The sequence below is a fragment of the Phlebotomus papatasi genome, chromosome 2, assembly GCF_024763615.1.
Source record: "Phlebotomus papatasi isolate M1 chromosome 2, Ppap_2.1, whole genome shotgun sequence".
Classification (NCBI taxonomy): domain Eukaryota; kingdom Metazoa; phylum Arthropoda; class Insecta; order Diptera; family Psychodidae; genus Phlebotomus; species Phlebotomus papatasi.
In genome coordinates this window covers 6271524-6297127 of record NC_077223.1, presented here as the reverse complement: position 1 = coordinate 6297127, position 25604 = coordinate 6271524, and the positions used below count along the sequence as shown (strand labels likewise).

At 36.7% G+C, this 25604-nt stretch overlaps 5 protein-coding genes across 14 annotated transcripts in view; 3 read left to right on the top strand and 2 right to left on the bottom strand.

Moving 5' to 3' along the window:
* The first annotated feature begins 1198 nt into the window (after window positions 1–1198).
* Window positions 1199–4240, top strand: LOC129802269 (zinc finger protein OZF-like). The gene is made up of 4 exons (XM_055847969.1): window positions 1199–2843; window positions 2921–3157; window positions 3217–3492; window positions 3553–4240. Exons 1-4 carry the CDS (start codon window positions 2709–2711, stop codon window positions 3871–3873), a joined length of 969 nt encoding a protein of 322 aa, XP_055703944.1. The 5' UTR covers window positions 1199–2708; the 3' UTR covers window positions 3874–4240.
* Window positions 4241–12997: 8757 nt separating this feature from the next.
* LOC129802276 (DNA-directed RNA polymerases I, II, and III subunit RPABC3) lies at window positions 12998–13799 on the top strand. Its single transcript, XM_055847989.1, has 2 exons — window positions 12998–13440; window positions 13499–13799. The coding sequence occupies exons 1-2, from the start codon at window positions 13230–13232 to the stop codon at window positions 13738–13740; spliced, it is 453 nt and encodes a 150-aa protein (XP_055703964.1). The 5' UTR covers window positions 12998–13229; the 3' UTR covers window positions 13741–13799.
* Window positions 13734–14783, bottom strand: LOC129802279 (protein midgut expression 1-like). The gene is made up of 3 exons (XM_055847993.1): window positions 14372–14783; window positions 14059–14290; window positions 13734–13941 (listed from the first exon to the last, which is right to left on the bottom strand). The coding sequence occupies exons 1-2, from the start codon at window positions 14404–14406 to the stop codon at window positions 14128–14130; spliced, it is 198 nt and encodes a 65-aa protein (XP_055703968.1). The 5' UTR covers window positions 14407–14783; the 3' UTR covers window positions 13734–13941; window positions 14059–14127.
* A 6623-nt stretch (window positions 14784–21406) lies between these two features.
* LOC129802278 (probable prefoldin subunit 6) lies at window positions 21407–22090 on the top strand. The gene is made up of 3 exons (XM_055847992.1): window positions 21407–21614; window positions 21682–21782; window positions 21845–22090. The coding sequence occupies exons 1-3, from the start codon at window positions 21539–21541 to the stop codon at window positions 22046–22048; spliced, it is 381 nt and encodes a 126-aa protein (XP_055703967.1). The 5' UTR covers window positions 21407–21538; the 3' UTR covers window positions 22049–22090.
* Window positions 22076–25604, bottom strand: part of LOC129802273 (clathrin light chain) — a 101639-nt gene continuing 98110 nt past the window's right edge. For 3 of the 10 annotated variants that reach the window (XM_055847975.1, XM_055847974.1, XM_055847981.1), the window contains 4 exons: window positions 22914–22952; window positions 22535–22721; window positions 22444–22455; window positions 22076–22329 (listed from right to left, as the gene is read on the bottom strand). In XM_055847975.1, the coding sequence (XP_055703950.1) occupies window positions 22149–22329; window positions 22444–22455; window positions 22535–22721; window positions 22914–22952 (419 nt within the window). In that variant the 3' untranslated portion in view covers window positions 22076–22148. The remainder of the gene's footprint in view (window positions 22330–22443; window positions 22456–22534; window positions 22722–22913; window positions 22953–25604) is intronic. The other 7 variants (XM_055847977.1, XM_055847983.1, XM_055847979.1 and 4 more) reach the window with 5 other exon arrangements.

Below are 25604 nucleotides of genomic sequence, written 5' to 3'. Positions count from 1 at the left end.
ACGGAAACCAATTTGACGGCTCGACACTGGGCCTGAATTGACAATATCGGGAATACACAATTCCACTAGAGCAGAGGTGTGCAAGAACCGTTGAAACCGAATAAACGTCAAAATAAGTTTGCTCAGGTAGCGTTTTGACCATTGACGCACAAGCTTTATTTTACGTTTTTTCGGTTTCAAACGGTTCTTGCACATCTCTGCACTAGAGTGAACTATAAAGACAAATCCAGATCCCGATGCTTAACACAAGACAAGAAATTTGTAGATTTTTCCACAGTAGAAATAAAAAGCGTCCATACATCAAGAATGCTTTATTCCAAGAAGCTTTTTCACTACAGTGTTGCCAGAAGGGAGGAAATTTGAGCTTTTTAGCAGTCTTGCCTGAAAGGCAAATTACAAAATGGCGCTTGTCCCAAAATGGGACAAAGTGGTGAATTTGAACTGACAATTCAAAAGTAAACAAACAATAGACTGACAGAAATATTCAAGACTTTCCCACAGCTTTGTATCTGCATTCGTCGGAAACGACGCATCACTGCTTCACAGCTTCACGTTTGTAACGAATGCAGGTACAAAGCAAATTCAGTTAGTACAGTTAGTGATCCAATTGACGATATGTCATGAATTTACTTCCTTGAAGGTGACCAATACCAGCCAAATGAAGGTTTGCGTTTTAAACGAGCCGAGAGCCTTTCGGTCTAGTCTAGTCAGTAAGATCGTGTAAGATCGTTTACATGTCGGCTATGAAATGTAGGCCTTTTCACCTTGCATTTTTCGAAAGAGATCGATGAGATTAAAAAACCGAAGATAAAAGAAAACATTAAATATTGGTACGATCCTATAATGTGATTTTTCGCTTTTACTTTATAATTCTTGCGAGCAACGCATATAAAATTGCAACCATTAGGGAGTGAAATGTTTCACTCTGTGGTTTTTAGTTCAACTTGAGAATTCGAGTAAACTTTCGGGATCTGCCCAGGCTTGTTCGTAGGCAGTCCCAGAAAGGTACACCCCGCTTCGTCCGAGGATGTTCTTGTAGAATTTCTTCTGGAAAATTTTCTGACTAAAATCAAAAAAATAAGGCATTTAGAGGTGTCGGAGCAAGATGTCTTCTATGGCAAAAATGTAGTTTTATGTGGAATCTATTGTGTGCTAAAGACAGTACATTAATATTTAGTTTAGTTTACTTTATATGATTTTTCAAAAGTTGCTTTCTTAGGCCATTTTTGAGAAGTTTTAATTAGATTTTGTTTTTCTGACCCCAAAGTTTTCTAAAAATATCACATCATTTTCCAGTTGAAGCACAATTTCATACCTTTCCAACGGATGTCCATTTATTAAGTTCTGTACATTAGAACCGGAGGTATAATTTATAATATGAGACAAAACAGCAAAAACAAAAAAAAAATAATTAAAGAAAATTGTGGCGTATAGGAGAAAAACCAAGAACAGATTTTTGATCAGGAGACTCGACTCTACCAAACGTACCATGTGAGATCCGTGTGCCAAATAAAGTTGTCAATTTGTTGCATAGTGTAATAGCTCAGTTGACAGAGCAGTCATCAGTTAACAAGAGTTCTCCAGTTCGATCGTGGGTAGAGGCAAGAATTTTTCCTATCTCCGCTCCGGAGAAGACTGGATGATTTGAGTGTTACTTGCTCTGAATCAGAGCCTCTGATTGATGATTCTCTACAGAGAAATGCAATTGATATTGAACAAAATGTTCGCAAAATTTTCACATTATTATCATTTTCAATCGTTTATTTCTATTAGGGTCACGAGCCCATGACATCCAGTTTAGCAACCCACGCCTGCCGATTCTCTTGAATTTGATTCAACCACCGTGTCCTAGACCTGCCCCGAGGTTGACGCTTCCTAACAATGGCTTGCATAGCTTTTCAGGGGGAATCTTTCTCGCAAAATTCTCACAATAAACCGAAAATGTCACTTAAAATGGAACTTACCACGATCCAAAATGAACTGCGTTAACATTCACAATTCCTATCTACGATATCCCTCTGTAGGAGTAGGTCCTTATTTAACACTAGGAATGCTTTTTAAGAGAATCGGTGCCACTCTAGGTGACATCTGTTATGCCAATTCAAACTCCAACAGGGAGTTTGACCTTTGGGAAGAAGCTAGTACCAACGCTACTAAAACCATTAGAACTTAAAATGATTTTAAGGAGATCAAGATAAAACTAGCAGAAAACATGGTGTAGGAGTGGAAAGGGAAGGACAAGACTCAATGTAGTTCATGTTAAATATCCAAAGGTTAATTTGTAGGGGGTCCACCAAAAACTCCAAGTTGGTATCTCAATCCGCTTAACCTCTTGTTTTTTCTCACCGTTTGGCCTGCGATGTAGATTGTAACATAAGTTACCGAAGGTAATATTTTTTATTGAACTCTTTTCGAACCGGAACATATCCAACGAGCCAGTTTCACGATATTTTGATTAAAATTGTCTTAGCTCAGGAATTAATTAGACTTCAACAAAAATATATCTGGATTCGGACATCATTATAATTTGTTTTGTTATCAATCCACAAAAATCGGATGGGAAGTAACATAAATTCAAGTTTTTTCTTTCAAATTTAGTGCCACTTGTTTCGATTAGACAAATTTTGAATGACTTTGAGAAGTGATGTACCACTTTTTTTTTAGACGTATGACCTAAAAAGTAACAACTTTTGCAGCTGTCTCAGCACATGCTCTCCCATAATGGCGTCAAAAAGCATCGATGCAGTTTCTGTCCCAGCGCCTTTTCATGTTCTGCTAATCTGAGGCTGCACACAAAAGCTCACAATGATGAGCGTGATTACACGTGTCACAAATGTGGCAAGGTAGAAAGCACTTTGTGCATTGAATAAAAAAAAAGAATAAGCAGTAGTTTTAATGTTTTTTTTTATTGATTTGTCAGAGTTTTCTGCGTCCTGATGCCCTGAACAAGCATTTATCGTGCCTCCATGGCAACGTTAAGGCTTTTCTCTGTCCGATTTGTAAGAAGATGTTCAAAGGTCATTTGCCGCAGCATATGCGCATCCACAAGAACTTGAAGCCACATGGCTGTGCAGATTGTGGCACGGCCTTCACGCAGCGTAGTCAGTTGGTAGTGCATCAGAGGATTCACTCTGGTGAAAGGCCATATCGTTGTCAGGTAAAATGATTGGATCAATTGGTCTAAGATCTTCGTTTTCATCGTGTATCAATTGCCAGGTTTGCTGGCAAGCTTTTGCTCACTCCAGTGTCCTCAAGCTGCATATCCGGAAGCATACGGGTGAGAAGCCTTTCAAGTGTCCACTCTGTGTGGAACAAGAAACAGCTTTCTCACAGCTTCCACATCTCAAGAAGCATATGCAGGCCATACATAAACAGGATAAGCCTTACATGTGCGAGTCTTGCAATCAATTTTTCCGCACCAAGATCGAGCTTACGCAGCATAATAGTGAATGCACGAAGCAAGAGGATGCAGAAGTCAATGGAGGAGGAGAGGTGGTTTTTTTTTGTTGAAATTCACTTTAATTTTGATTATTGAAAAATGAATCTTTGTAGAGCGATACTGAGGGAATGATTGAGACTCCAATGGCTCTAAGTCGAATGCGTCTACTGGTGGCAGTGCTCATAAAGAAGATCTCATCAGATGAACGTCTCAAGACTTTGGGTTTTGAGAAGAGATTGATTGACAATGTGCTGATTGATTCACTGAAATTTGGCAAGAGGACAGTCTGTGAAGATGCCACGAAGTCTGAAGCTGAGAGGCTGAAGATAAATATTCGTGAGCTTCTTGAGTGGACAGTTCCACAGCATTTCATGGAGAAGTTCAAGAGTGAACAGAAGAGCACAGAAGAATTGCTCGAGGAATTAGCCAGTTAAATAAGGAGTCACATTTTAAATCGATTTTATTCTATTCGTAGTATAAAGAAAAATAATGCTTCACCAAATGGCATGCATTCACACTCTTAAATGTTTGCACAATAAATAACAAAGGTGGTGGGATTAACACTTGTTTAGGATTAGATTTCTTCATTTAAAACATTCTCTCAATATTTGCCAAAATTTTTATGGGTGTAGTTTAGTTTTATTTCAATTCTAGTCTTCAATTGCCATTTTTTATTATCTTTTTTTTTTAGGTACAAATCAATTTATGCCATATATTTTACACATGAGATAACCCACCTATCAAAATATTTGTGTAGTTCCAAATGCAAAAATACGGAAAAATAAAATCAATTGATGTTAATTTTGGTTTTTTTTTTATTTTAAAAAATTCTGTGTGGATCGTTTGGATACGGCAGAGGAACCATTACGAAAGGAAAAAGTCGTTTGGGCATTCCAATCTGGCAACACTAAGTTGTCGATCCCAGCGAACACAGTTAGCTGAAAAAAGCAGCGTTTTCAGCACATTTTTGCTGAATCGATCAGCAAAAATATGCTGACCGGTCAGCAGTTCTCGAACAAAAAGTGCTGAAGGTCAGCAGCATTCAGCTATTTTCAGCTGAATTAAAATCAATTGTTATAAATCCAAGACACCGGAATCGAAGGCAAAAATTCCGCACTTAATGTTTTCACCCGAATGCTATAATTCTTTCGAGCAACACATACTCAAATCAATGATATGATGGTAGCAATATTTTCAACTCGAAATTCTGAGTGGTCGAACTTAATTTTTTATTGAGATTACGTTAATAGGGTAAAATGAGGTAATTTGGAACCATTTAAAATTTGGGACATTTGAGATTTTCTCAGTGTTTTAGAGATTCAAAAGGAAGAAAAGCTGTTCCTTTTCTTCTTAATAGTCTTTTTCTTCTATTTCGCGGTCTTTGTTTTCTTTTTGCTCATCTGAAACAATGAGAAAATCTCAAATGTCCAAAATTGTAAATTGTTCCAAATTGCCTCATTTTACCTTATAACTCCGCAAAATGATTTTAAGAAGTGGAATGGAATTCAGGATCATTTGCCTTAAAATACACATGTCAGAAAAGGATGTAAGATAGAAAGTATGCTGAGTAAGTAACTTTAAGTAAATGAGGTGAATTGATAAATGAGTATGAGTGCGTGCGTGAGTAGAAGAGTGAATGCAATGATGTACGTGGAATAGCATAAAATATGATTAGATATGATCCAGTCTTCATCCGAGCACGTTGGAGCAAAATTTTCCTTTACTCTTCTCACTGGATATGGTTGCTCGAAAGTTGAGACACAACCGTTCGCTGGCTGGAACAAAGAACTGGGCAAACGGCAGAAGATTTCTCCCAACAAGTCAGTTAATCCAGCATTTAAAGCCAGTGGAGGGTCAATAATACTGTGGAATATGAAGACGGTAACACCCACCGTTCTTCACGTCTGGATTGACCCAATCTCAAAGATAACGATTGATAAAAATAATGGCCGGATTCTTTGTGGTATTAATATCGCCACAGTAAGATTCCGTGAATGTAATGATTTGCAAAGACGCAGAGAATGGCTTACTTCAAGCAACGCATTTATTCAACTAACTGACAGTTGGCAATGCTGCCAACTTACATCACATCTTCCTCTTTTTAAATCGACATGAAAGTTTTATAGAAATTCAATAATAATAAATTTGGAATTAGATATTACTTCAGTTACAAATTAAGTTAATTTAGGAATATACTCAAATTAAATAACTTCCAATTTTTAAAGATTCAAACGTTCTGGCTTCTTAACGATTCTGCCTGATCTTGTTGTTACAGCCCCATCCGTTCTCCCAATCCTGACTGGTCCATCCATTCTCTCACTTTTTGGGGAATTTATCACGTTCGGAGAAACAATTTCTGTCTCTGATTCGACTGTATTTTCATGTGACTCTTGTTCAACGACGTCAGGTTCGGAATCATAATCCACAGTAATTGACCTCTTCTTTCGCATCATTGGATTCGTCACTTTAGTTGGCTTTAAGAATGACGAATTTCTGCGTACCAATCGCCCGTCATCCAAATGAACGTGATACGATCTTTCTGTTTCAGGTGCCTTAACTGTTCCTGATACCCAAATGTCTCCATCCAAAACTCGCACTTTCTCGCCTCGTTGCAAAGGCTTGTGGTCCACAGCACTTCTGTCAGCGTACTTTTTCTGTTTCTGCCTGGCTGCTCTGAGTTTCTGAGCTTCATCCGAAATCCAACATGGTTTCAGACTATCATCGGTCAGCGTCATTGGATTTCTTGTTTTCCTCCCAAATAAGCGTTCCGAGGGCGAATCCAAACCCTCTCTACGTGTATTCCTTTCCATCAAAAGTGCCATTTTCACGTCATGCCCATCCATTTCACATCTTTTAAGAATTTTTTTAGCTGTCTGGACATATCTCTCAACAAATCCATTCGATCGAGCGAAATATGGGCTAGAAAATACTCGAGCAAATCCCCAATCCCTTGAAAATTGTCTAAATTCTCGACTCGTGAACTGAGGGCCACCATCTGAATGCACTTCTTGCGGGATTCCATGTTCTGCAAACTTTTCTTTACAGAAATCAATAATTGCTCGTGATGTGGTACTTGATAGCTTTTTGAAGTCAAAATAGCCACTAAAGGAATCAGCCAAGATAATGTAATCTCTGCCCTTGAAAGCAAACAAATCCATAGCGACCAACTGAAACGGTAATTCAGGCACAGGTTTCATAAGAACAGTCTCCTTTTGAGGCTTTCTTTGAGTCTGCTGACACACTTGGCAACTCTCTATCATCTCAGTGATATCCTTAGTCATTCCTGGCCAAAATACAGCATCACGAGCCCTCCTCAATGTAGCCTGAATTCCACAATGCCCATGATGGAATAACTTCAAAAATGATTTCCTCTCACTCTCTGGAATAACACATTGGTCTCCTTTGAAAATCACATCTTTCACATAAGCCAGCTCTTCTCTAAATGTGAAAAATGCTCGAAGACAGCCAGGAACTTCTTTGGGACTATTTGGCCAACCATCTTTGATTACTTTCTTTAATTTCTGGAGCACTTCATCTTCTTGAGTCGCCTGCACCAATTTTATTTCAGCTTCTGCTCCCATACACAACACTGTGTTAATTTCTAGGTGCTCTGGAAAATCATCGTCTTCATCTCCAATTGGCTCACAATCTCGACTCAGCGTATCTGCCAGTGGTATTTCTGTACCTTTCTTGTAGATCACAATTGGCGCATATGGCTTCACGTCATACATGATACGCTTCAATCTAGGGGGTGCAAGAGTCATAGGCTTTCTGAAAATTGCTTCCAAGGGCTTGTGATCACTCTCCACAGTCAATTTCTTGCCCCAAACATAATCATGAAATTTCCTGACCGCAAATCTGATAGCACCCGCCTCCTTCTCGATTTGTGGCCAATTTTGCTCAGATTCTGTCAGTGCTTTTGACGCATAAGCAATTGGTCTTCCATCCTGCATTAATGCCGCTCCAAATGCCTTGGATGAACTGTCCACCGACAATGTCACGTCCTTGTTGACATCAAAAAACTTCAATGTTGGGGCTTGCATCATACATCTTTTGACTTCTTCAAAAGCTTTCTGCTGGTGTGTCTCCCATGCCCAATCAACACCATTTTTAACCAGTTCCCTCAAAGGAGCAGTCACCTGCGAGAGATTTGGGATAAACTTGCCAACATATGTCACCATTCCCAAAAATCTCAGAAGGGATTTTTTGTCATGCGGGGCTTTCAACCTTTCAATGGACTCAACTTTTTCGGGATCGATTTTTAAACCGTCTTTGGTGACCACATGCCCCAAAAATCTCACGGAGTCAGTGTCAAAAACACACTTATCTTTATTTAATTTTAATCCGCACTCTCTGAGTTTACTCACTACCGCTTGCGTCGTCTTCATGAGCTCCTGACTGTCAGCACCATGGATGAGTATATCATCCATTGACACCTCCACTTTTGGTATATCTCCCAAAATTCTAACCATCAGACTTTGGTAAATCTCAGGTGCTGACGCCAGTCCAAAAGGCATCCTCAGACAAGAGTACCTTCCCCATGGTGTTGCAAATGTGAGGATCCTTGAAGTTCTTGGTGTGACTTTTATTTGCCAAAACCCCTTTGTGCAGTCTAGAAGAGTGAACTTCTTACTGCCCTCAATTCTCGAAGAAATTTCCTCAATTCCTCGAAGTGGGAAATGACGACGTTTCACATTGACATTCAGATCCGTCAGATCGATGCATAGCCTAATTTTTCCGTTTCTCTTCACCACTACCAATGGAGAAACACAATCAGCTGCTTCCTCACATCGCTCAATCACTTTTTGCTTCACCATCTTATCGAGCTCACGTTTGACGTCCTCTCGCATCGAATGAGGTATTTGACGAGCCGCGTGGACTTTAAACTGGGGATGTTCCACAAGATCAATGTCATATTCGAATCCCTTTACACAGCCCAACCCTCGAAATAAATCTTGGCAAGCTTTCAGATCGTCAATCCTGGCTAGCAATCCTGCTTGAATGGCTGATTTGCCATCCAAAATTGTCTTCTTTGGGCCTTTGATGACTTGGAACCAAAACTCATGTTTACGTCCCTTGATCTCACATGGCAGTTTCACCTTCCCCAGCACTTCAATGACACCTCCATTGTAAGCAACGAGTTTCTTAACTCTGGATGGCATAATTTTCAAATTATCCATCCCTCGAAGAATCCTCCTTGAGATCACATTACACTCTGCCCCAGTGTCAATTTTCGCCTGAAATTTTCGTCCTTGGCATTCGAGTGTCACTTTCCACTGATCGCTGTTCTTGGATTCAGACAAAGCCCACACTTTCTAGATCTCTTCACTACCGTCACTATCACTGTCATCTTCATCACTCTCCGAAGATTTTTTCTCAATGTTTTTCACTTTCTTTCTCTTTTGTTTGCAAACTCTTGCAAAATGTCCCTTTTCATTACACTTGTAACACTTCTTTCCACTGGAAAGGCAGTTCCCGGGGACATGCTGCCTCCCACACTGTTTACACTCAATTATATCGCGACTTGTCTCACTTGGGACATCTTTTTTCGATTTTTTGTCACTTTGCACTCTTTTCCTAACCACTGATACTGCCTTAATATCTTCGGCAATCAATCTGGTTTGCTTGGAAGCCTTCTCGTGTGCTTTGCAAATCTTAACTGCTTTATCCAGCGTCAAATTCTCGATTTCCAACAACTTCTCACGTGCATCAAGGTTATTTACTCCAATAACAATTTGATCACGCGTCATTCTATCGATCATCATGCTCGGATAGTTGCAATTTCTTGCTTGGGCAGCCACTCTTGTGACAAACTGATCAACAGACTCATCCGTATCTTGCTGCATCTGCCTCAAGACATAAGACTCATAGACTTCGTTCTCTTTAGGCGCAAAATAGTTCCGGAACTTTCTTTTGATCACATCTACGTCACTGGCCTCCCTCTCGGTAAGATTGAAATTCTCGTAAATTTCATCCACTTCGTCCCCCAGAATTGACATAAAAGCCGCTGCTTGAATCTCAGGATCCCTCTTGACCAGTTTCGTGGCTCTCGCATAGAAATCATAGGCTTTTTCAAACCTTTTCCAAGCCACATCCATGCGAGGCTGCCCTAACCTCAAAGGTTTCGGTTGTTTCACCACAGCTCCAGGAGTTTCACGAGCCTCCTCATCTGCAACTCCTCCACCAACTGCACCAGAATCCTCGCCAACATCATCTCGTCCATCTTCTGAAGACATTTTTAGGGTTTTTGTGCTTCTGACACCATGTAATGATTTGCAAAGACGCACCCCATAGCAAAAGAAAGCGGAATAGGAATAACAAGCGAAAAAATCCTCGGAATTTTCCACTATTTGCCTTAAAAAATTCCATATGAATTTTCCATAATACGTTCCAAGGAAAATTTAATGGATTTATGCTGGATTTTTCATATAGAATACATCCATGGAAATGCTCGTGGAATTTATGTGGATTTTTCCACCAAAATAAAATGGAGAAAAAATGAAGCTGTCACATGCACCTCGTGATTTTACTTCCGAATATTAAAGAAATAGCAAAGATTATGAGGATTATTATATGTTTTACTAAATCAGCAATAACGAATTAACACTTTAAGCAATAAAAAAATATTTTGTAAAAAAAAATAATTTTTTCGAAAATATTTATTAATTAACATAAAAACAGCATTATTTTAGGTTGGCGACCTATTTAATGTAATCACTTCATTATTATCTACACGAAACGCAGTGTCGCATAATTAATTATATTATAATTGCCACATGAATCACTAGAAATGTTTGCGGAAGGTTTGGAAACAAATTCTAAAAGTTGTCGCAACACCATTTTATTTGTTTGACATTTCAGAAAACTAGTGGAAAAATCCATATAAAACACTATGGAAAGATAGTGGAAATTTCCATATGTTTTTTCCAGCTTATCCCGCGGACGTTTCACGTGTGAGTTTCCATATAAATCTTCCGCGGAATACCGCGGAATTTAACGCTGGAATTCCAGCATGTCGTACTAGTAAATTCCATGGAGCACTATGATTTCCATGGAATTTCCGGCTTTAAATTCCATAGGAAAACTTAGTGGAATTTTAGCGTCAAATTCCAGCGAATTTAGCCATTTGGACGCAAGTTTTCCATTGGAATTTTTGCGGAATTTTGCTATGGGGCAGAGAATGGCTTACTTCAAGCAACGCATTTATTCAACTAACTGACAGTTGGCAATGCTGCCAACTTACATCACAGTGAAGAAGAGGAATTAGAAGATGATCAAAATAGCCCCATAGCAAAATTCCGCAAAAATTCCAATGGAAAACTTGCGTCCAAATGGCTAAATTCTCTGGAATTTGACGCTAAAATTCCACTAAGTTTTCCTATGGAATTTAAAGCCGGAAATTCCATGGAAATCATAGTACTCCATGGAATTTACTAGTACGACATGCTGGAATTCCAGCGTTAAATTCCGCGGAAGATTTATATGGAAACTCACACGTGAAACGTCCGCGGGATAAGCTGGAAAAAACATATGGAAATTTCCACTATCTTTCCATAGTGTTTTATATGGATTTTTCCACTAGTTTTCTGAAATGTCAAACAAATAAAATGGTGTTGCGGCAACTTTTAGAATTTGTTTCCAAACCTTCCGCAAACATTTCTAGTGATTCATGTGGCAATTATAATATAATTAATTATGCGACACTGCGTTTCGTGTAGATAATAATGAAGTGATTACATTAAATAGGTCGCCAACCTAAAATAATGCTGTTTTTATGTTAATTAATAAATATTTTCGAAAAAATTATTTTTTTTTACAAAATATTTTTTTATTGCTTAAAGTGTTAATTCGTTATTGCTGATTTAGTAAAACATATTATAATCCTCGTAATCTTTGCTATTTCTTTAATATTCGGAAGTAAAATCACGAGGTGCATGTGACAGCTTCATTTTTTCTCCATTTTATTTTGGTGGAAAAATCCACATAAATTCCACGAGCATTTCCATGGATGTATTCTATAGAAAAAATCCAGCATAAATCCATTAAATTTTCCTTGGAACCTATTATGGAAAATTCCTATGGAATTTTTTAAGGCAAATAGTGGAAAATTCCGAGGATTTTTTCGCTTGTTATTCCTATTCCGCTTTCTTTTGCTATGGGGAGATAATTCAATTAATCAATCTCTGTTACATATTGAAAATTGAAGGAATAATTAAACGCGAGATTTCTTTTAAAGTGTATGATTTGATATTGAGGGTTAAAAAAAGCGATCAATATTGAACACTTTACTTCCTTATTATTCTTATTGAATTTTTAAATCAAAATTTTGAATTATCAAAGTTATAGAATAAATCTACTCTGCAAAATACTAACCGTTTGACTATTGATTTGCTTCAACTTTAATACATTATTGTTGAGAATATTTTTAATAATATTAAGAAAAAAAGGATTAAAAAAATAAATTAGGCACGAGATATGCTTTGCTTACTGATTTAATGTGAGACAGATATGTATTTTATACAAATGATACTGTTTAACTCTTTCGCGTCCCACTTTTATTCAGCAGATGAATTCATGTAAAATTGAGTTTTTCCTAATGCTTTATGATCAAATATAATAGTTCAGAGAGGAAAAAAAAATTCCATTGCGTGAAAACTCGGAAAAACCCCGGGTTATGACCCTGTTGTCCTCAAGGGAAGTGTACAGTACACATACCATTTTCAAAATCTATATCACGGGCTTTTTAAGAGTTTTTTTTTTTGCTTGAAGTTATTAATTTGGCCAAAACCATGGCAAACTGGATTGTCTTGATGAACACTGTACTCCTGCTGTTCAAGGAATCTTCTTGGTAATCCCTTGAACAGTCACTGTCACAATATTTTGAGTGGTATTTGGCAAAAATAAACTTATCCACATATTTATTCACACACAATACAATTGCACAATATGAGACGCTTGCAGAATACTGTAAAATATTGCAAAATATGTTATAATTCATCAGATATAAGATGAAATGTCCAGGAGCAAGATGTCCCACCTGCATTTCACAAAGAAAAACAATGTCCCAACTGCATTTCGCTGTAGGTTTGGGACGAAAATACTGTTACCCTTGCCGACAATAGGGTCATATATGACCCGGAAAATTCTACACCCTTTTCTGGAAAATTGAGAGTAGTTTATTATATCAAAATATGCAATATACAATCTTTGGATATTCTATTTTGAGTTTCTAAAGAACTTTTTGCTGAAAAAAATAAATTAATATAAAAAAATTTGAAAAAGAAAAGTCATTTCACAAAGTTCGAAATTCGTGATTTTTGATCTCAAATATTTTCTTTTCCTGAATATCTGGAGTCTTGAGAAAATTAGCCAAGAATCTTACATCCTTCTATTATGATGTCGTGCACAAACCGATAAAATTGTTTTTTCCCCGGGTCGACCCTATAATGACGCGAAAGAGATAAAAAGCAAAACCAATCTTGGCGACGTTTTTTTTTTTCAAATCCTGGCGACGGCCAGTAGAAAAACGTTTTTCCTTAAATGTTGTTCAAGTGTTGGGTCACAGAGGCGCTGGCATCGCAAAGTAGAGTGTCAAGTAAATGCGGCGTTTTGTTTTGGGTTTTTCACTGCGAGATTTTCTGCGGAAAATTGTGGTTTTTACTTAAGATTACGAAGATATTTAGTTGGATATCATTAGAGAGGAGTTCAAAGAAGACCTGTGCACTGAATAAATGCACAGGAGTTTGTGGATTTTAGTGTAAAACAGTGATTTAGCAATTCTAACCTCAAAATGGCTGGTGTTTTGTTTGAGGATATCTTCAATGTGAAAGATATGGATCCGGAAGGGAAGAAATTTGATCGTGTTAGTCGATTGCACTGTGAATCTGAGTCCTTCAAGATGGATCTCATCTTGGACATCAATTGCTGGCTCTATCCCATGGAGCTGGGTGACAAATTCCGCCTGGTTTTGGCCACAACTCTCTACGAAGACGGACATCCAGGTACGATTGTGGGATTTTTGTGGGGTATCGAGGAGATGAGCAGTGGTTTAATTTGCAGGAAGTGGAGAGTACAATCCACTCGAGACAGAAGGAACCCGCGCTGATAGTTTTGAGTATGTGATGTATGGGAAAATCTACCGGATAGAAGGTGATGAGGCACATACAGAAGCTTCCAGTCGTCTGTCGGCCTATGTGTCCTTCGGAGGTCTCCTCATGCGCCTCCAGGGTGACGCCAACAATCTCCATGGGTTCGAAGTGGATCAGAATATCTACTTGCTGATGAAGAAACTGGCTTTTTGAGTTCAGAAGTTTGTATATTTCATAAAATTAAAAATTTTCAGCATTTTTTTTTCACAACACATTAGGCATATATAATAAATATTCCATGTCCTGCTGGAATTTCTCTCCCACGAAGCTCAGCATTGCGATGTATGATAGATATTGTAATGAAAAATATATAGGATCTATTATTGTTCTGCGGAGCACAAAAAAGCGCGGCACCTAGAAAAAAAAAGATTGGGAGGGGTCAGTGTAAACATATTTAGTGGCAAAGTGTAAACAGTGGTTTTTATGGATGTTTTAATGGGAGCCAGACGCTCAGGTCAAGATAAAACTTACATTATTGGTGAATTAGTTGGAGATATTTCGTCATTTGGGGCGGATAACTTTCGATGAACCATCCCCTAACTACCCTCCTTTCACTTTTTCGATGGTTTGATTGAAGAATTTGGCCACATTGGGATCATCCGGATGGTAGATGCCAAAATAGATGCCCAGACCAATTGCCACGGCCACGACAATTGCCACAAAGATGATCAGGAGCAGGATGTTCCAGGCACATGAGCAGCAACTGAAATCAACCAAAAGCCAAAGATCAAGAAAAATTCCTCTCCTTTCCCTTTTGAGGCATCCGGAAGGACAAAAAAAGTACCAGCAAACGACACTTCCCGTGAGACATTTACACATTTTGATCCCTCAATGTTTCGTGGTGTTCGCAAAACTAATTTTAGAGGACAACAGGTGGGCCAACAAAAAGCACTTTTAACCATCCACACCCACAATTAACTGGCCACCAGAAGAATACCGCAACACCCTCTTTTTGGAGTAAAACACTTGGAAAAATCCTCCACCCAGTTTTCTGTCGTCAGCGTGACGCGACAGTTGGCAGTAAAAAGACACCAAATATAGCCGGCTGAGTGAGAGGGAGTAGAAGAAGAAAATTTACTCTGCTTTAGGGGGAAAACTCTCAGCCGGAAGAGAAAATTCTGCAAGCAAATTCCTGCGCGCGAGAGAAAAAACAATTTTATGCTGTCAATTGATCCAGGGTCGAACTAGAGCATCCAGGGCAGACTTTCAGAGTGCAGAGGTGGGAAACCTTTTTCAAAATACGCGCGCAAATGGAATGGATGGGATGGAAAAAGTAGTGAAAAGCATAATCGTGAAGATTAATTGCCTCCCCACTCGCATTAAAATGATTTTAGTAGGCAATGAGGTCAGAGTCTTCTGAGTTTATGGTTTTTTTTTGTTTTTTGTTTTTCTCAACAAAGAAAAACAGGAAAGGAATTAAATAGGAGACTTAGCGGGCAGAACATTTTAGGAAAATTGTTTAGTTGTTTCGTAATCGCAATTTCCCCAATTTCCTGGATTGATTATTGTGAATAAGACGAATAAATAATAACCAAAAATGTTGATGCTTTTTAGGGTTATGCTCAACGCACAATATGACATTTGTTTGTACAGTGTAGAGTCTCTTAAATTCGAACGCTCGGGGGGTATTTTTGGCATTTCTCACCTCCCAAATTCGAACGATTTTTTCAAAACTAACGAAATTTGTGTGAGATTGAATTGTACTTTGAATCAAATTCCCGTACTTTCTCACAAGTCTTAATGGTAACATACTTCCTTTTCATTTTACACGACCATAATGTATGTAAACATTCAGGAAGAAGCACATAAATATGATTTTCATTCACTAAGAATACGAACTTTCTAACATAACCTCACAATTGACATTTTGAATCCAAACGGCGTTCGAATTTGAGAGATTCAGATTTGAGAGACTCTACTGTAATGTTTTCAAAATTTCCTATGAGAAAGAGCGAGATAACTAGATCTAGATCTCACTCACTCTTATTAAAATGTCAAAAACATGTTTACTAAACAAAAGTTATTGTGCGTTGGGCATTATGCTCAATGCACAATAACTTTTGTTTGTAAATATGTTTTCAAAATTTCCTATGGCAGTGAGCGAGATGACTATATTTAGGTTTTACAAAACAATGTTTACAAAACAAAAGTTATTGTGCTCTAAGCATTATTGTCATGGTGTCTAGGTTAGGAAATCATAAGGATACCCATCCCCTCTGCTGACTATTCCTTTAAAAGAATAATAATCCAGCGAGCAAAGTTATCTGAAAAAGGCAGCGTTTTCAGCATATTTTTGCTGAATCGATCAGCAAAACATATGCTGACCGGACAGCAGTTCTCGAACAAAAAGTGCTAACCAAATTTATGCAAATAGCACTGTTACGCGAGTTTTAAGGTTAGCAGAATTCAGCTGAAAATACAGTCGAGTTCCGCTATAGGCCATCGCTCTATATTACTGTCAAAAAATGAGTTTTGTGTGGCTCCAAAAATTATTGTAAAGATAACCTCTTTGGGTCTACCAGTAAAAAATAATTTTTAAAATACAATAAATTCAGCAATTTGGGGCACTACAAATTTAGAGACTTTACTTTTATGCATCTGTAGGTGTTTTTCTTTGGGTTTTGTAGCGATTTACCTATTTTTTTTTTCACTCAAAACCTTACATCCATTGCTCGTTTCACACAAATTCCTGGATTTTTCTCGTCCGGGACACTATTAGACACTAAATGGGGCCACCACAATAGCTATTGGCTATTCACCAAAAACACAGAAAAATCTGCATGAAAAATTGTTCCGATGACGTCCGTGGACTAATGCGGAGAAAAATTGGACAATTGCAGAATCTGTCGCTATGTTATCTATAGACACCAAATAAAACTATAATTAATTTTTAAATCGTGAATTAACATTTTGAATTCTAATTTTTAATTAAATTTTTGTTTACAGTAGAGTCTCCTAAATTCGAACGCTCGGGGGGTATTTTTGACATTTCTCACCTCCCAAATTCGAACGATATTTTCGAAACTAACGAAATTTGTGTGAGATTAAATTGTACTTTGAATCAAATTCTCGTACTTTCTCACAAGTCTTAGTGGTAACATACTTCCTTTTCATTTTATGCGATCATAATGTATGTAAACATTCAGGAAGAAGCACATAAATATGATTTTCGTTCATCCAGAATACGATCTTTCTAACATAACCTCACAATTGACATTTTGAATCCAAACGGCTTTCGAATTTGAGAGATTCAGATTTGAGAGACTCTACTGCAGAGGTGTGCAAGAAACCGTTGAAACCGAATTAACGTCAAAATAAGTTTGTTGTAGTAGCGTTTTGACCATTGACGTACATGTTTCATTTGACGTTAATTCAGTTTCAACGGTTTCTTGCACACCTCTGCTCTACTGTAATTATTTTTAAATTATTTAATTAATTACATTTTAAAACACAATTAAAAATATTTAATAAATTATGTATAACTACTTTAGTTGCATTTATTTCATTAATTTCTGACATGCAGAGGACGGACATTTTAAGGCAATCAGTGGGTGATTTACTTTACACAGAGGGCTTAGAAGAGTCAGCATACAGCCGTGAAAACTTAAGTAGGGACAGCATCTCTTAATCTCTTATAAGCGATGAAAATTACATGAGCTTTCCAAAATGCCCCCATTTTTTAAATACTGACAATTAGAACCGGAGTTATGGCCATTTTAAGAATTTTTTTGAACTCTTATAGCTCGGGTCAGATGAGTTAGTGGACCTTAAGTGTGGTACTGATCGAAGATTGTTGAGAATCTCACCTCATATTAGGGTCACTAACTTGGTCCACTACGACTGTTTAAGATTACGATTAAGACTTGTCTATGGGTCGGTTATATTTCTTTCGGAACCGCTGCACCCAGGCCACTTATTTGGACCCATTATGCACTCCCCATTCTCCTGTTCTATCTTAACCACCGAGGCCTAAACCTGCTTCTATATCACAATGCCATGCATGCTTTCTGAAATACACAGTACCGCTTTATATCTCGGTAGACCTTGGTTTGTGGATCTAGGCAGTGAATGTGTCTTTGTATTCGACTGAACTCTGCATGTCGAAACTTATTTCCTATACCAACTTCTCTTTTTCAGGCGGTTCATTGTCAATGCATTGGCATTACTTTTCCATTCATTTACTGGACGAATTCGATACTAATGGCTCCTACACTAGAGGAAATTTCATTAAAAAATGCCTTTTTAAAGAAAATTTTCCCTATCCTTGTAGGCAGAAACGTCAGGATTTTTTAAAAAAAGGTAATTTCTTACGAAAATTGCTTATAGTATAGACACCATAATACAACAGCTGAAAAATTTGCAGCTGCCTAGTCTCGAACCCAAGACCTCACAGTCATAGAGCTACTACTATATCCACTGTTTAAAAGCTCTACAAGCGTTTTATTTTAGAAACGTGTGTCTTGGAAAATCCCCCACAACGGTTCATTCCTGAGATAAAATCTCCCTGCACCGTTTGTTATAATCCCTTTAAGTGTGTCTCGGCTAAAATAAGAAATCCAATAGATTTTCCATTTATTCGAAGCTTATGAAGTTGTAAAAAATCTAATTTAAAAGGGGCATTGAAGGGTTAAAAAATGTGATTACTTCGGTTATCTTCAGTAAAGTACCTGAAGTTGAACATTGCAGATTTGGAAATTTCAATAAAACTGAAGAATATACAAATAATTCCTTATAAGGGATAAGAAAACAATTGCTTTTGTTCCGACAAATTTCATCTGTAAAAGTAAAATGTTGAAATCGTAGTAGCTGGAGCTTTGAACGACAAAAATGAAATAGTATGTCAAGTTCACGTGTGATTTCACCTTGACGCTCTTGCGTGTTTCTTATGAGTCTCAAGTGAGTATTTTTTTTTAATTTAATGAATACTGGGCTTTGTCCCATTTTACTAAACTTTTGCCTGTTAATTGTATTTCACTATTTCTGTTTTTTTTTAAACGATGAGACATCACGTCACGAGGAAAGCACAGAAAGATAAAAAGAGTATAAGCGTCAATCGATATTTTTTGCGATAATTTGTTAACAAATACATCTGAACCAATTGTAGAAACAGGTAAAAACTGAATGAGTCAATCGATTTAATTGGTCTATCATCTATCCATTTTTGAATAGGGGGAAAAACTAAATTAATTAAATGAAAATTCCTCACTGTATCACAACAATTTTCATAGGGAATTGTGCAGTAAATCTTACCAGCAGACACAACGGGCTATTCCACACATTTTAATGTTTTAATTATATCCTAAAAGTTAGAGCACTGAACAATATCACTAAAGTAAATGATACACACGAAAGAGAATAAGCGTAAAAGAGTCGTCCAAAAATTATGGTGTTGGCGCTAACGGTGGGTGCTAAGAATTGCAGGTGAAGGCACCAACTTAATGCCACTTTCCTGATAATTTCCTACTCTATTTATATGACTAATCAACAGGTGATAAAGTTGGACAGAAAACACCGATATATTTTTTGTTTGATTTGGGTTTGAGATCATTTAGAGAGGCCTCTTATCAATGTGTTATCCCAGAATTTCGATGTCTCATTCACTGTCCAAATTGAAATACAAACCAGCAAACGCATCGAGCTACACCACACATTTTACACTATTTAGCACTAAATTTTCACTCTATGTTTATTTTTTTGTTGATATTTCTTCTCGAGACGTTCAAGACTGACTGGGGCTTTGTGCGCTAAAACAGAAAAAGTGAACGCTGCTGGTGACTTCACTTTTCATGAAGGAATTTCCACTTTCAGAGTAACACAAAAGCCGGCATTATAATTTTATGAAGAATATTTTATCAGTTGTGATTTGTGAGTGCTATCATTGCTATCATTGTCTTCTACAATCTCCGTAGCATTTCATACACTGCTCACATTTTATTTAAAAACATACTTTCTATACTCGAAAGGTAAAAAAGAAGTAAAAGTAAAACGCTAACTTATAGGATATAACTTAGAAATACTGATTTAAAGTTAATTTGGTCAAGAAATAAAACAGAAACAAAAAATATAAGCTGCCAAAATTTCAAATATATAATAATGATTTTGTTTATAGCATCTCATACATGAACCAGCAGAACCAAACTTCTCCTTTTCAATAATTCAAGATATTGTGAATGCGATTGTTGATTTTATTGTCACAATTTCCGTATATTTATGTAAAGGAGAAGGAGATTTTATGCAACAAGTCCTATGCCCTTTTTCGACCATACTTTCAAGTCTAAGTAATATCAAAGACACAAACCTGAATTTCCGGCTTTTATAGTTTAGATAAGTTTTCTTTTTACTGTTCGAAAGTAAAGAGAGAGCAGTATCAGTTTTTTTTTTCAAGTTGTCATAGTCCTGGAGCTTAAAGTGTAAGAGATGTCGACTTCCAGTCTGCGGTAATAGGGGAAATTTTCTTTAAAAAGGCATTTTTTTAAAGAAATTTCTACAACTGTGTAGAGGCCGTAAGACAGATTGGAGGTGTTAGAGAAAATACGAGGATTATGCCCTAAACACACTTACGACTTAAGCCGAAAGACGACTTAGTGGAAAATTATGGAAATGTAGTTTGACCATTATTTCTAATATAATTGCGCTAAGCCGTCTCTCGACTAATCCTCAAGTCTGCCAATGGCCTTACAATAGATGTGATAAGTGCTTTCTGATTTGTACAGTGATCAAACCAGACTGCTTATGGTAGATGTGATTCTTTAATTGCCATTTCGGTGCATTTTATGTATTTCTCATTCAAATTTCGTTGCTTTAAAGTGGAATTTCCCATATTTAACTTTAAATTGGTGGCTGATCATTTTTGAAATCAGTTACTTCCGAAATATGTTCTGTAAGACCAATTGGAGGTGTTAGAGAAAATTCGAGAATTACAATAGGTGTGATTATGGGAGAATCACATCTAACGAAGCTCTTAACTGACTGTCAGAATGCAGTACAAAAATATGGTTTCCAAGTGTCAAAAAACATATGTTAGAAATATAGCTTAAAATTGATTTTTTAATGCGTGATAACTTCCACAAACGGTGAAAAGAAGTAGATAAAAGTTCCATCTAAGTAGTGATGCCCAAGTTTTTGTGTCTAGTGTAATGTTTCCGGAGAAAATGAGGCCTACAAAGGCGGGCAAAAGTTGTACGATGGTACGAAGCTGAGTTAACCAGGGTACATTCGTAAAAAATGTCGCTACATTATTATTTTCCTGTAGAAGTAAATTCAAGGCTTCCAGGAATTTTGTGAGGCAGAATTATGAACCCAAAAAGTAAGAGATTTTTTTGACATAGGGTAAAGTGGTACAAGTTGAACAATGATAGTTGGACAGGGCTTTTTTTCTTGATAAATTTAGTACATCATTTTTATTTGTATATTTTTAATGCTTTAGTTTTATAATTTGATTCCTTGTGCTTAAAAACAAATTTTGTACTGTATTTATCAATTAAAAAGCCATGTCCAACTTGTACCGCAGAATTGTCCAACTTGTAACACTATAGCAATTTTTGACAAAAATTGCTCCCAATGTGTAGAGGCCATAAAGGGTTAAGTAAATTTTGGAAAAATCACAGAAAGGTGTTTTCAACTATCTTCCCGCTATTTAATCTATTTTTATTGGCATAAGGATTTCCACCAAGCCCATGTGCGACTTTTTATGCCAATCTCTATCTTTTGCAGTGATTTATTATCATTTCTGATAACGAAAACTGTTCATGATGAATGAAATTTAAAATTGGCGGTAAAATTTAAATGCTCTCCACAATTTATCGCAGTGCCACATATCGGGAATTTTTGTTACTTTCTCAAAATATATTGTCTGTCAAGGAAAAATATTTTGGTGTGGATTTGTTTTGCTTTTACCACGCTGATTTCTGTGTTAAATACTCGATAAGTACTTCCGGTGACTGAAGAAATCATGGTGGACAAGGATAGTGCATTGATTCAGAAGAAATTGCAGACGGAATTGGAGCATTTCAAGGCAGCACAGAAAGGTGAGGTTAGGTTTCGTGAGACATCCTAGTGATTTTTTCTCAATTTTCCTTGTTTTTCTCGGGGAAGATTTCAACAAATTGGTCCAGCAACGGCAACTCCTCGATGGTCAATTGAATGAGAATAAGAATGTGATGGAAGAACTGAATTTGCTGAAGCCTGAGAACAAGGTGAGGTCATTTTTGATGATTTGCGTGGGAGGATAGGAGTAAAGTTTCCGGGAATGTTGCAGGTTTACAAACTCTATGGGCCAGTTCTGGTGAGACAAGAGCTAGAGGAGTGTCGACAGAATGTTGGCAAACGCATAGAGTACATAAACAAGGAGCTGAAGAGGTGCCAAGACACCCTTGTGACCCTTGAGAAGAAACAGGACAAGCACAGAGAAAATCTCCAGAAACTCCAGCAGCAGTATCAAGTGGCCGTGGCCATGAAATGAATCCTCCCCCTATCTCACTAATAAAGCTTTTTTTTTGTGGAATTCTAAATGTTTTATTTGAGTTTCTCTCAAGAAGATTACACGATGCTGGGAATGCTTTTTAGACACGTTTTATTGCCACGGGATTCTGCTTCAGCTGCAGAATGATCGATCTCATGCGAGAGACATCCCGACTGGTTTTACTTGCCTTGGGATTAAAGTCACACAACTTTGCGATGCGTTCCCATTCGGTTCCCGGCTCAATTTCCGTCGGTTCAGCCACAAAATTCTTTTCAGCATTCCTGGAAAAAAAATTGGTAGAAAAGAATTTCCCCATTTGGAATTGTTTTCTTTGGAAATTTCTTCTGGACGACACTTCCAAAAATTGGCAAAAATAAATTCCTTGAGATACTCACTTAGCAGACTCCCTTTGGGGAAAGCATTTTCAGAGAAAGTCAAAGCACATGAATTCACAGAAAAACACAAAAAAAATTTTAAAAAACTCACCTGTTGGAGGATTTGGTCTTGGTGATGGATTCCTCGTGCTGCTTATACCAATCTTCCAGCTCCTTCTTTGCCTGCACCTTCAGTTCCTCCTTCTTCTTCTCTTCCTCGCGATCCTTCTCCTCCAGGCGCGTCTTCTGATCCTCACGCCACTTCTTGATTTTCTCCGGCTCCTCCATTGGGGGCTTCGCTGGAAAAATCACCAGAGAAAATCATTCCCAATCCCCCATCCAAAAACCAAAATCTCTACATTTGGAAAAATCTCTAAAAAAAAAACTTTTGAAAAATTTTGCCAAAACAAGAAGCACATCGACAAAAAAGAAAGAACAAACAAAAAAAGATCAAAAAGGGAGGAAAATGTACTGAGAGGTTGTTTTCTCACCTGAACGATAGCTAATTTCGAAATCGTTAGAATCATCTTCTGAGAAAATAAAAACAAAAAAATGGTTTCTTTTACACATGCACAACAAAAATTAAAGATATAAAATCATTTTTTTTTAAAAATATTTTACTCTTTGTGACAAAAGAAAATAAATGAATAATGCGGCAATGAAGTGACTTGGAAGATTTTTGCAGTTCTCTGAAAAGTGGCCTTACTTTTGGCATTAGTAGCAAAAAGAGAGAATTTTTCTATATCTTTGCATTGAGTAAATATTTATTTTTATGAAATAAAATACGGAAAGTTTAAAAAGGGATATGTTTCATTCTAATGCGACTAATATTAAAAAGCATTCCAATATTTTCCTGCAAAGCTAAATTGATTAATTGCAGAGATATTAATAAAAAGACCAATTTTTAAAGGTATGCAATAAAAATTAATGCGTTAAGTTGTCTACACTGAGAAATTTCTATCAAAAATGAGCCTCAAAAAGTGTGCTTCAAATAATTTGCCTACACATTGGTATGAATTTTTGACAAAAAGAAAGATTTCTGAAGAAAATTTGTCTAATAATGTAGGCAAATTTCTTCAAAAATCACATCCAATTCAAGACAATTCCCATCAAAAATTTTTGAAAGGAATTACACACTACACATTGGAATAAATTTCATCAGTCATTTTTGACAGAATTTTTGAAAGAAAATCCTTCGAGATTGCTTTTCATGAAAATTTGTTGTGTTTGTGGAACTTCCTTGGGAAAGTATTTAGTAAATTTTTGTGGAAAATCTTCTAAATATGCATGTGCAATAAGCTGTTGCTTAAAATATCACCGATACCCAGTGGGGTGACATTAGCTCTGAAAAATGAGACTAGTTTAGTGTAATTTTTTTCCTGTTTTCGTACACATTTCACAAGATATCTCCAAAACTACGTAGGTTGCCAATTTGGGGTTTTTGGTTGCGTCTTCGTTATTAAATTGGCTTTTATTTTGTATTAGTATTTTTTACTAATTCATTCTACAATGACAAAAAACAGCTAATAAACTCTAAAATTTTTTCGGCTCGCTAGAAACATATGGAAAACATTGAAAATATCATGCCCCTGCCAATACCTTTGAATAACTCTTTCTGCAAATTTTCAGGACATTAGGAAGATTGGAGGAAAACTTGTGGATAGGGGTCTGGATCAGGGGAAGAACCTGTAATCAGGAGCAGAAACATTGACAGCACCTTCTGCTCTACTCGCAATGCAGCTCCTAGGTACAAATTCAGTTCTCCGGGTAGTTTCTGGGATTTTTCTCTTGAAAGTGTTCTTGAGATTATCACGAAAAAACAACTTTTGCTCAAAGAAAACTGCGAGTATCACACAATATTTGTAAATTGAAAAGAAAGACAAAGTTTTGCGGTTATGTTTGCGAATTTCGGAAATTCAATAATTCTATTTCCTCCTATAAAACTGGGTTGGGTTCCACTAGAAGCGACAACTCCAGAAAAAAACTACTCCTTCGCATATTTAAAAGATTTTCCATAAAATTTCTCCTAAATACTGTCCCAAGGAACTTCCATAAATACTTTTCTTACTTTTCCAGCAGTGAAATAACAAATTTTCATGAAAAACATTCACAAGAGCAAGACATTTGGAAATATTTTAGTAATCTGTCAAAAATGTTTGAAGAAAATAAACGTAGGGTGGAGTAACCACTTATCGCCAGTTTTAGGAAAAAGTGAAATTAATTGTATTATAACTTTTGACCCCTAATCATTAGATAACTCAAATTTGATACAAAGCTGCTTAGATATATTGACTCTAGATTCGTCAAAACAATTGTCCTACAATTTAACTCAGGAGTAGCTAAAAAACTGGTTTTTATTAACAATGCAAAAATAACCACTTCGTCGCCACTTTTTACCACTTTTCGCCAGCTCTGTAACCACTTCTCGCCACCCACTTGGAAAGGTTCGAACTCGATTATTTTGGGCAGTATTATGCAAAGAATACATTCAGCATTTCTTTTTCCTCATAATTACCTTATTATTACTCACATTAAATGATTTTTCTTCACTTTTATTTGAGAAATCAAATTATTATACTGTTGCAGAAAGTAAACAAAGCAGATTTGACAACTGAGAATCTATGAAGTGAAGTTAGCGTCCCCTATTCAAAAGCTATGGCGACAGGTGGTGAATTAATTTTAGAATATTACCACTTACCGCCATAGCTCATTTTTACATAAAAATTAAATAAAATGAAATATTAATTAACTAAATACAAATTTTATGTATGCGCTGAATGTAATTAAATGTCCAATAGGCAAATTGCTTATTCAAAAATTAAATTTTGTTCAATAAAAGTTTCATGACATTTACTATATTTGGTAAGAAATATTGGATTCGATGCACTTGCTTAAAATGTTCCTCTAAAAAATACTCAAACATTTAAATTCAAAATAAAAAATTAGTGTTTTTCGACTCTATACGTAGCAGCAAAAAAATACAAGTAACTTTGCGGCTCATTTATTTCATAAATCGCGAAAAATAGCGATTTCAATATACGTGGCGAGAAGTGGGGCACTGGCGAGAAGTGGTGATTCCACCCTATTTTGAAGACTTTTTTCTTCAAAAATTCTTTTAAAAATAGGATTTTTTCTTTCAAAAATTTTTTAAATAATTCTTGATGAAATCAGCTCCAATGTGT